This window comes from Buteo buteo, chromosome 20 (genome assembly GCF_964188355.1).
Source record: "Buteo buteo chromosome 20, bButBut1.hap1.1, whole genome shotgun sequence".
NCBI lineage: Eukaryota > Metazoa > Chordata > Aves > Accipitriformes > Accipitridae > Buteo > Buteo buteo.
This window is the reverse complement of record NC_134190.1, coordinates 1134853-1145474: the sequence shown is the minus strand read 5'-3', so window position 1 is coordinate 1145474 and position 10622 is coordinate 1134853. Positions and strand designations below refer to the sequence as shown.

The following is a 10622-nucleotide window of genomic DNA, read 5'->3' as shown; positions in this document are numbered from 1 at the left end:
TTTTGGACCCAGTTTCTCTCCCGGTAAATTTGTCAGCAGTACGCTGCCCATACTTTCTTTCCTATACCTGAATTCACATCACCTTTCTATACTAGGAAGTTGGATTATTCCATTTCTAGGAAGAGAACCTTTGTTTTCCTATTCTAGAGGTATGAGATATTTCTTCTCCCCTTTCATTGCTGGCATCTCCTCTTTAGGAGAAGGTGTAAGACGTAAGCTTTAGGAGGCTTACGGTATCTGCCAGTAGAAGAAGGTCACTACAGGGGACAAACCTGCAATGATATGAAGAGCTGAAAGCAGAAGCCAGTTAGAAGAGGACGTACATGTGGAGCTAGGAAAGACCAAAAGGATGAAATGGAGGACAACAAAAGGGATCAAAATGGCAGCAACAGTAAGAAGCAGAAAAGAGATGATTTCTTTCTTTCTTTTTTTGCTCCCTGGGAGTAATGAAGGATGTTTTTCCCCTTCTTCTTTCCATTTCTTCGATAAAAATTAATTAAACCAGACACACACCCCCCCCCCAACCTTCAAGAAATAAAATACCACAGATGCAGGACAGTGAGTCACTGACCTATGATGCAAGTTCAATCTTCTTTTTTAATGAATACTTAGGCAAAGTAGAACAACTTTGACAGGTAACACTTAAAAGCCCTGACTCCCCAGCAAGTCTAGAGATGGTGATCACTGCCTTGTGACCTAGGACGCTTGGTTTCAAGGTCCTATCTCAGATGAGAAGGGGATTGGAAATGCCGTCTTCCCGGAGTTTTTTCCTGTGGGCTTCTGAAACTAAAGGCAGATAGATCTACCTCGTGTCTGACTGGTGTCTGCCACACACCTCCTGCACACAGGTCCCGTTCCAGGGTGGAGGGGTGGGACTGGTGCAAAGTGCTGTGGGACCACGTGCATGGGCAGACCCGGGAGGCTGGCAACCAGGAGCTGCCGTCAAGCTCTACAGGGGGTTTGCACGTCCATTGGGACTGACTGCACCGTCAAACAAAACTTCATTGTATAGGGGCATTAGGTACCTACAGAGCAGTACAAGGACTGACCAGCAGATTGGACTTTTCCGGGGGGGGGGGCCTAGGTCCTAGATGGGGTCCTAGGATCTGTGCCTAGGTCTAGCTTTTAATAACATTTGAAAATGTTGCCCAATAGCTTCAACCGGTCCAACTTTCCTAGGTGCTGCTAGGCTCAGTCAAAACTTCAGTATGTTTGCTCCTTTTTTTCTATCAAGTTGGAAGCATTGAGGAGTGAGCTGTTTTAATAGGCATTGTGGACTGCAATGACAGATGGAGCTTAGGGAGACTTCTGTGCTTGTATGCCCTGTAGAACAAAACATACTGGAGTACAGGTCAGTGATACTGCTGTGTGATATATTACTCAGGGTTTTGTCCATAGCAGGAATGCAACTGTGTTGTGATTTAGAGACAAAAAAAAAAAATAAAAATCTGTTTTTGTTTAAGAGTTTTCTACTTTTCCTAGTTATCCTAAAATTGTTCAGCTATGATCAGCGACGAAGTAACTTAGTTACCAATTCTGTGTTATTTAAATCTGAAATATGTTAAATATGTGTGCTAAACATTTTTTTTCTTCAATCTGGCCCTCTACAGCAGCACTGCAGCTGGGCAGAGCGCTCCCACCTCTGTCAACAGGAGCGTTACCATTGCTTCAGTGGGAACAAGGCCGAGCTCATAAATCCAGGGTGAAGACACTTCTGTCTCTTCCCTCTGTTCTTGGTAGTGTTTTCGTTCTTCCCCATCCAACATCACGCTTAGTCACCATCAGCAGGTAGATTGTGTAATATCCGTTCAGAGACAAGTGTACTGAAAACAGTTCCCTAGGTCAAGGTCATAGCTTAGCTCCTACAGGAAAAATACGGCCCTAAAAGAACACCCTCAGTGGGAAGGCTGCTCTGAATTTACAAACATGTCCAGTGTTGCATTTGAAAGCCAGGACAAGAGCAAGGCTCAAGAACCTGTTGCAACTCTGGTTCACATTCATCCACGCAGAAAAAGGGCTTTTTATTTTAATCATCCACGCAGAAAAAGGGCTTTATATTTTAGAAAACGGGATGCCTTGGGGGTTATCTTCTCCTAAGAATCTGGTGTCCATAGTCCCTAATCTTTTCCAGCTTCAACACCTGCAATCCGTACTTAAGGTCACTGATAATTAGAGAGGCCTGTTTTTCGGAGGTGTTGGACGCTAGGCTGCTTTTAAGGTGTTTTTTTTATACTGTGGTGATACTGCAGTATAAATATGCATAAAGGAAATTTGCACGTGAAGAGCTGCTAACCAAACAGTAATTTGCCATTGTTGCCACTAGAGGATGGACATTAAACAACATTGGAGCCGCATACTACTAGTGCCTTTCTCAAAGCCTATTCTTTTCAAAGTGTATGTGTATACTGTAACAGAAAAATAGCTGTATCATTAAACTTAAACCTTAAACTCCAGCAGACTTGGGAGTCTACTGGAGAAACAAATGAAAGTGCAAACCCTGAAAACAAAAGAAATACTAGGGTTTTTTTCATTTTGTCCCAATGGATATACTTATATGTGAAGTGCAATAATAGCAGTGTGGTTTTGTATCTGTAGTTTGATGTATGTAGTTTCATATTCCCTAAGATCCTGGCTTTTAAAAATTAGAGACGAGCCTTTCTTTGGGAACATCATTCATTAGGGGTTAACATGCAGTTTAGTACTATATAGGTCTGGTTGAAGTCCCTTGGTATTCTAACTTATAATTAACAATAATACTGTTGATGTAGAGTATCAGACACATTTCAGAAACCCCCTGAAGCACCAATTAAGTCTATTAATATTTTCTCATGAAAGGCTATCAAAGCAATATTGTGACTTTTGCAAATTTGTGAGGACCTAAATTACTGTGAGATAAATGCTATGCAGTCTTTTGTATTTCTTTTTAAACATTCCAGACAGAGGAAATAGAAGTAGTTTCCAAAATCCTGAAAGCCTTTAGTTTTTTGCATCTGCCTGTCTGATACGGCTTCAGGACTTGCAAAGACCAAGTCAAAGTCAATTCTGTGTTACCACTCTGGGCAATTTGTTTCCCGCCACCGAGGAAAATCTCTGGGATTTTATTGGCACCAGCTAGTTCCATGAATCTGGCAGGACAGCAGCCTTGTTCCCTGGAAAACTTTCCCAGCATTTACTGTGTCCTGAATCTTAGAAAGTTTTGCGTTGCACTTGGCACAAACCCAAAGACCTCTTAGATGTTAAGCACCCATATTCCCTGGATTCCTCTTGCATTTGATGTAGCCTGAAGCAGGGCCTGAGAAGGACTTTCCCAGCAACTACATCCCTGGCCTGCTAAGGGCTGGGAACTTGGTCCAACTGGCCTTTAATGACCTTTCCACTTGGCCTGGCATCATGGAGGGGGTCAACCTAAGTAGACAGAGGCACTTTAGGGGTCTGACAGCTGAGTCTGAGTTTTGGTGGCAGACTGACATCAGGTACTGGAGGGTATCAGATGGGCAAGGAACGCAGCAGCGAAGAGCAGGCACAGAAGACAGAAGACTTGTGTGTCTTATCAGGATGGAAGCCGCTAGAGGCCAGATTGGAGAAGACATTAGATAGAGACCTTTGAAGACCAGGGAACTGGATGGGCTCAGGCAGGAGCCAAGAGTGACTTCAAGAGGTGAGTGGGAGAGAGAAAAGCAGAAGCAGTATCAAGACTCGCTGAGACCAGGATGAGAAGCCTGAAGAAGGAACAAGTGGAACTGGCTATCTGGGAAGGTACAAATAAACAAGAGACAGAACTGGGTCATTTGGATTAAGCACTGGGTCATGCGGCCAGACTAATCTGTGCTTGTCCCAGGGGTAGAGGAGGGTTTTACGCTAACCTTGCACTTGCCTGATGTTAGTTCAGCCCCTGGCACAAATCATAGATGCTGATGAAATGCCTGCAAGCTCAAGGGGAATAGCAGCACATCTGCAGCCATGCCTATTTTATCTCAAAAGCAGCTTGTGATCTACATCAGCCAGCAGCTCCCTGGTTGCCAGAGGAACCTGTGGAGGCCAGACAAGCAGCCTGGGTAACACACACAAACAAATACCAGAACATTAACTAAACATCCAACCAAGTAAGCATGCCTTGGCTGGTGACCTGAGGGGCAACATCACCCCACTGCCTGGCTACCACAGAAAGCCAGGTCTGAGGACAAGGCTCTTCTCCTGAGAAACTCTGAAGAGTTTCACTTCAGGAATCATTAGCATAAACATCCTAATTCCTTTTAAATCCTGAGAGAGGTTGTAAAACCACAACGCTGCTCACATTTTTGAGTGTAACACAGCTGCTCTTGGTTAGCCTGTCTCATAACGTTGGCTTGGGCCATGCTTCTGTTTCTCTGCCATCTTGGACATGAGCTAATGCAAGTTTCAGTGTGTAAGAAGGAAATGAAAAAGCTTCCCTTGCCTCCATCCTTAATTTGCAGCTTCTTTTGAACAGGACCTCTCCCCTTTGGAGTAATTAGGTAGGGCCTGGGACAGGCTGAAAAATCAGTATAGCCACACAAATGCAGGGATATGTGTGTGCATGCAGTAAATCCGTTCTGGATCCCTGTTGGTGACACCCCATAGATCACTTAGAAGTGTTAAGCTCTGCCTAAAGATTAAGTGGCAGACAGCAGTAGGAACTAACATGAGCATTATGCTTTTTGCATCACTTCTTGACCAGTGCTTCAGAAAGAGTTGCTCTGAGCTAAATTGCCATTTTGCCACTAGAGCTGTCAGGGAAGACACCCTTCTTCCCCTCCATGCAGCAGCTCCAGGGAAAACCAGAAGCCCCATAACCCCTCAGAGCACAGAGTTGAGCGTTAAGGATCTCCAGTGCAACAGTGAGGTGCATTTACAGTCCAGGCCTGGGGCAAACTCATTTTGAGCCAAAACTTCAAAACAAACTCTCATTAATTAGTAATCTCTAGAGGGTGGCCTCCCTCCTTGGTGCCTCTCACTATTTCCTCATCTCCCCAGCTAGCAGCAAAAACATTCCCGATTGCATCAGTTTTGATTACTTTTTAGATGAGGAGATTCTCCTTTGGCTAACCAGGATTATGCTCTTCTGTGGCCACTAGGACTTTGTCACTTAAGGAACACCAGCAGCCCTACAAGATTTGAACACTACACAAAAGAGTATGGTCAGGAAGAGCTGTGGCAGGATGAAGAATGATTCTTACACAAAGTTCTCCCTCCCTTCTTTGTTCCAGGCCTTCAGCCATTACAAATTAACATTGGCTGTCATGTAGAGGCACTCCTTAATTTGTGCCGGACTCCTCCTAGATTTAAGAGGCAAAAAGAATCATAAAACCAAACAAACAACAGAAGAAGAACATTTTTGAAGGAAAGGGGAAGTCTAACAGACACTATAGTCAGTTGTGTGATTTATTGGAACCAGCTATTCCCACATGAAGGATGTGATGGCACTAGTTCCATAAGTAGTTCAATCAAGCTTCTTCAATTGTCAGTTCGTGTTCAGTTGCTTCTTCAATGTTTTTAAGTTGACGAAGCACCCATTCTCTTTCTTTCTTTCTCTGTTATAGAAAAGAAATACTAGTCAACCTAATCCATTCAGATGTCACCTGCTTTAACAAACAAACAACATGCACAAAGGCATTATGAACCCAACTGGAAGTTTTCACTTGTTTTAAGATAAGAAGCCTTTACTTTCAGAGCGGGCAAGTTTTCCTGAGTTTCCAACACACCCATGAACAATATGGTACAGGGCAAAAAACAAACCAGAACAGAATGTGATGGCTTCACACCGACGTGACAGCCTTCAGAGTCTAACTCTGCTGCCTCCCTATCCTTTCTATGGGCTTTCCGCAGGGCCCTTGCCAATAATCAGAGTTCTAGGAAATTGAGTTCTTGTGGTCCACAGAACAGAAGAATAGAGACCTGCATAAGGTCCATTAATCTAAACTTTCCCCAGGAAACCCTACACTAATTGAAGGACTGCACACAAGACCCTATTTGCAATGACTGGCATTTTTTTTTTATAAAGCACTACAATTTGGATTAAACAAGGAAAGAAGTAGATTATTTGTTTCTCCTGTTTTAGTTAACTTGCCAACATTAAGAAACTTGAAAAAAAAAAATCACTGATCTCTACCCATTCTTACATTTCTCCTAAAGAAAGATATATTAAAAAAATGTACTTTCGTACTAGTGTACACTAGTCATGCAAGCTCACAAGCTGAAGCAAGTACTAGTTTGGAACACTGCATCCCATCCAGTCTGGGATTAGGAATGATACCACAGAGTCTAGCAGGTTATGACCCAATTCATAAATACAAGTTCTCACTGATAAAGTTCTGGAGTTGTTCCGTAACTAAAATATTCTCACATTATTAGAAAGATCTGTATATATTCAGCATTGGTAGGAAGTTGTATAGCTTATCTATTTCATAACTAAGGGAAAGCCGTTACCACAAGAGCTTTATCAGTTTTCTTCTTTCTGGTTTTTACTATCGGGATATCTTTTATCCCTGGTATTCCCGTAACAAGCCATGAAGATCCACTCTTGCGAGTTACTGCAGCCTCCTCAGATGCTTCGGTGGGAGCCTGAGCTTCCGCATTTGGTACAACCTTGTCACTTGGCTCTTCATTCGATTCCTCAGAGGCCAACACTGTGGAAAGCCTCCTTCTAGAAAATACAACCTGAGAGCTTTGGCTTATCTCTTTGTTTAATTCTTGCGAGTCAAACGCTGTTGAAAGCCTCTTCGGGGACATATGGGGGATGTATGCTTCAACACTTACTAATGATACTTGAGCTAACGATCTACTTAGATTTGATTTTGGCATTGGAGATCCATAAAATCTCTTGCTGACATTTTGGTCCTTGATTGACTGATTTGTCAGATCTGTAAGAGATGGCATTGTTCTTGAAAGCATTGAGTCCACTGGCGTGCTGTGTTTCACCATTTGCTTTTTCAGAGATCTTTTAACATTCAGGAAAGAATCTTCTTCCTCTGACATCTTGAAGTCAGGTTTATTGCCTTAAGAAAGTAAGAAGAGAAAATTGTGTCTCTGCTCACATAGCAAGAGGTGCCACGTAAGGTGTTCAGCTGCTGCAAAGACAAATAGGTGTTCCTATTTTCATGTCTGCATTCTCCCTTTACATGGAATTTATCCTTTGTATAGATAGTGGTCTTAAGGGTTTGAAAGAGCCATGTTGAAAACAGAACATTAGAAGACAGCTTGTCACACATACAACACTTACCCCTGTCCCACCCCTCAGCATGTGGAGCTCCACATATACTAGAATTTTTTTTAAGATATCTCATTAATTGCAACATCATTAAGACAGTGTTTTGTGATTCAGAGTATATAAATAATATAATTCCGGGGCTGCAGCCACTAACAGTGGGTAGGTAAATGAAAACTGTTAGATACCAGAGGGATTACCACAGTGCAGCAAAAATTCAAGTGCTCTAGGGATGTGCAAAGTTCTGGATTCAAACAAGCATCTCTTAGTCCAATTGCCATTTTGTTTCTCTTATTTTCTTAAAAGGGGGTTCACAAACCTCTCATTCCCTCCTACTTACTTGGCATTTGGCTTATTTCTGCTGATCCTAAACCATGTTCTGTGTGAGTCCGTTTTCAGCTGAATTTACAACAAGGTTGCAAGGTTGATTTTGTTAGTAGCATTTCCCCTACTCATTTGCCAACCCCCAACAAAAAGGAACTTGACCTCTTACACGTGAAGAAGCCCAAGATAAATATATCCAGTTTAAGATATATTTAAGACAAATATCTCAATTAGATGAGCAGTTAAGTACTTTAGTAACTGTTGACGTCTTTGCTTTCATGAGGCAGTTCAGATATTTCATGCAGGTTGATTGCATGAAGCTCATCAAGGGGGAAATATGTTTTAAGTGCCCATATTCTAAGCCCTATAGATCAAAGGCCTTGGTGGGGGCTGGTAGGACAATGGGACTACAATGAAGGGGGCACAGGAGGACAGCGAGATATCTTTGCTGAAGTAAAAGGCATCAGTTGTCCCTTCCTCGTCAAGGTGTTGCACCCGTGTAGGGGCAGAGTTTCTAAAGGGGAGGCAAGAGGTGGAGCACTGACTCTTCAGTGCAGCAAGAGTCAGGCGTTTTGTGGGGGATTTTTTCCCCCTTGGAGAGAAGGGAGGAAAAAGGAATCCCATTATCACTTTTATTTGGGTACCCATTTCTCCCCTCACTTCTTAGCAGTGCTAGCTCGTGTGACACAGTATAAGCAGCACTCAGCCTGCAGACACTGCCTTTTTCCTTTCCTGTTCAGCCAGCTTGACTTCCCTTGGTCTTTATCATAGAAGCTTACCGTCAGTAAGCTTGCATGATTAAACTTAGATAGGGAATAAGAAGGAGTTTGCAACCACCACCCTGCCACAAGCCCATCCTCAGCTATACATTTTGATGCCTTCCCCTCACTCATTAAAGTTTAGATGGCCAATTAAAAGCTATTTTTTATTTAAAGTTAGTTTTTAAATAATATAATAATAATATATTATTTTAATACATATTATTTTAAAGAATATAATATAATAAGAACCAGAGCTTCTGAGGAAAACAACAGCATGGTTGGTTTTTTTTTCTTTCACACTTTTCTGTGCTTTAGAGACACATATATACCAGCAACAAACTTCTTCTGTTCAGTTGTTTTAATAACACCATTATGAATAAAGGAGGGGAGAAGTCTAAAAACAATAGAGAAGGATAAACCATTTAAGAATGCCAGAGTCTACTGTGGAGAATGCATCTTGCAGCAACTTTGACAAAAGAAAACATGCTTACCAGACCTACCAGGTTCTACCTGATGTCTTCCTCTGCTTCTCAGGTGATCTGGCTTCAGTTGCTACTTCGCTTCTTATAGCCCTGCTAGCCTCCCAACATCCTTTGCTGCAGAGACTCTCTAAATCACACATTTGGCATTTTTTAGGAGTTTCAGCAGTGCTGCTAACTGAATAAACTACTAAATAGAAATCTAGGATGAATTAATCATAGGAAAATGGGCTAGCTAACTTACCTTTGTGCTATGTTTATTGCTATTTAATCTCTGCTGCTTGCTGCCTATTTGAATCACAAAACCACATCTAGTGGTTAATTGGCTTCACATGGCTGCTTAAGGCACATTGAGGATCTGTCAGAACATGGATGTGTGTTGATGGATGGATGTATGTCGATGCAGTATATCTGTTCCCATCCTGATTTTATTTTCTCACTGCTTCTCTTGCCCAAGAAATACATGAGAAAACAAATGTTAAATCTGCCATGAAAAAGTTCTTCTTTTAGGAAAATAGGTAGTGAGAATAAGTGGAAGGTTATCTTGCTGCAGTCTGAATTTCACGGCGCTTGCAGCTAACAACTGTGGAAATGGCAGCATTTTATCTTGAAGCAAGTGGTTTCAAAATCTCAGCTCTTAGATGAGAATTGCATTGGTCTGAAATGGTGTGGCTCAGGTGGAGGACTGTAATTTTTGTCGACAGAGAAAAGCAGCGGGGCTGCACCAGCCCCACTAAATTGCAAGCCAGCTCTGTGGTGGGTGACAGTAAACGGCTGCGATCACAACACTGCAGGGCAAGCAGAGGCACAAGGGAGCATGGGCGCAAATATTGGGGTAGCCCCTTTGGACAAAGCGTGACCTGTGGACCTTTAAAATCTAAGCTGATCAGACAGACCTAATTTGAGGGCTTTATGCGGGTGACCTGAGGTTGTGGAGCGCATCTAGCGCAGACAGAGGGGCGAAGGGCTGATCTCACTGGGGTTTGAACTTGTGGTTCCAGGGAGTCTGGGCATTTCAAACCTAATCATAAACCACCCTCTCTTGCCACATTAATAATTGCACTATGAATAGAGAATTGGAGCTACCAGTTCAATATTTACGAATAACAGTCTGTCAGTATATGGGGAAAGTTGCTAGGTTTAAATTATGTGCCCCTAAGGAACTGAAAGAGAGCTTGAGAAATGGAGGCACTTTACAATCACATGGATTGCATGAGTAAACATCCTGGAAATAAATAGTCTGTCCAGGATAAGCTATTTATTTCCTAAACTCCCAAAGGAGGTTCGTACAGGAATATTTTGAGAACTAAACAAAAACTATTTTGAGATATTTGTGGCTGGGCAAAAAAAAAAAAAAAAAAAAAATCTCAGTCCTTTATAAACATAGAAGAGGCTAGACCAACCCTTACCTCATTTTGAATATTAGTAGTTAGTTTTCAAACTAGTGGCCTTGTGGCTTGGTGAGCAAACCCACCAGGTCAGCCATACGGTACCTCGCAGAGCTCAGCAAGCCGGTTCCTTATATAGCACAGAGCGGAGAGTGGTGTCTTGCCATAGTGTTGCAATGTTTGCCCTGTCCTGCTGTGTCAGTGGGACATCATATTGCCTGTCCCGGCGAGGCAGTGATGCAAACCACGCTGCGCAGCGTGAACCTGCGCGAGAAGCTTTTTGGTGGCTCGGAGCAAACCTGGCGTCCTCTCACTGGACCCCTTCAGACACGTCTGGTCTCGGCTTCCAGCTTGTGCTTTGCCCTCCTCACCATGCTTGCCCTCACTTTCTGGCGTATCCTTTCCGTGGCATCTCACAGTCCACCAGTGCTGTCTGTAGCTGCATCAT

General features: G+C 42.8%; 1 protein-coding gene across 1 annotated transcript; it reads right to left on the bottom strand.

Moving 5' to 3' along the window:
* Positions 1–5462: 5462 nt before the first annotated feature.
* On the bottom strand, positions 5463–10622 carry CCDC201 (coiled-coil domain containing 201). The gene is made up of 4 exons (XM_075052032.1): positions 10561–10622; positions 8637–8701; positions 6445–7013; positions 5463–5549 (listed from the first exon to the last, which is right to left on the bottom strand). The coding sequence occupies exons 1-4, from the start codon at positions 10620–10622 to the stop codon at positions 5463–5465; spliced, it is 783 nt and encodes a 260-aa protein (XP_074908133.1).

Bases quoted from the DNA above. Each gene is read 5' to 3' on its own strand.
- CCDC201 (XM_075052032.1), bottom strand. From the start codon at position 10,622: ATGATGCAGCTACAGACAGCACTGGTGGACTGTGAGATGCCACGGAAA. The intron at 8,702-10,560 runs GTGAGGGCAAGC...TATTGTTTTTAG, and splicing joins CGGAAAGGATACGCCAGAAA to ACTTCTCCCCTCCTTTATTC. The intron at 7,014-8,636 runs GTATATATGTGT...TACTTTCTTAAG, and splicing joins ACAGAAGAAGTTTGTTGCTG to GCAATAAACCTGACTTCAAG.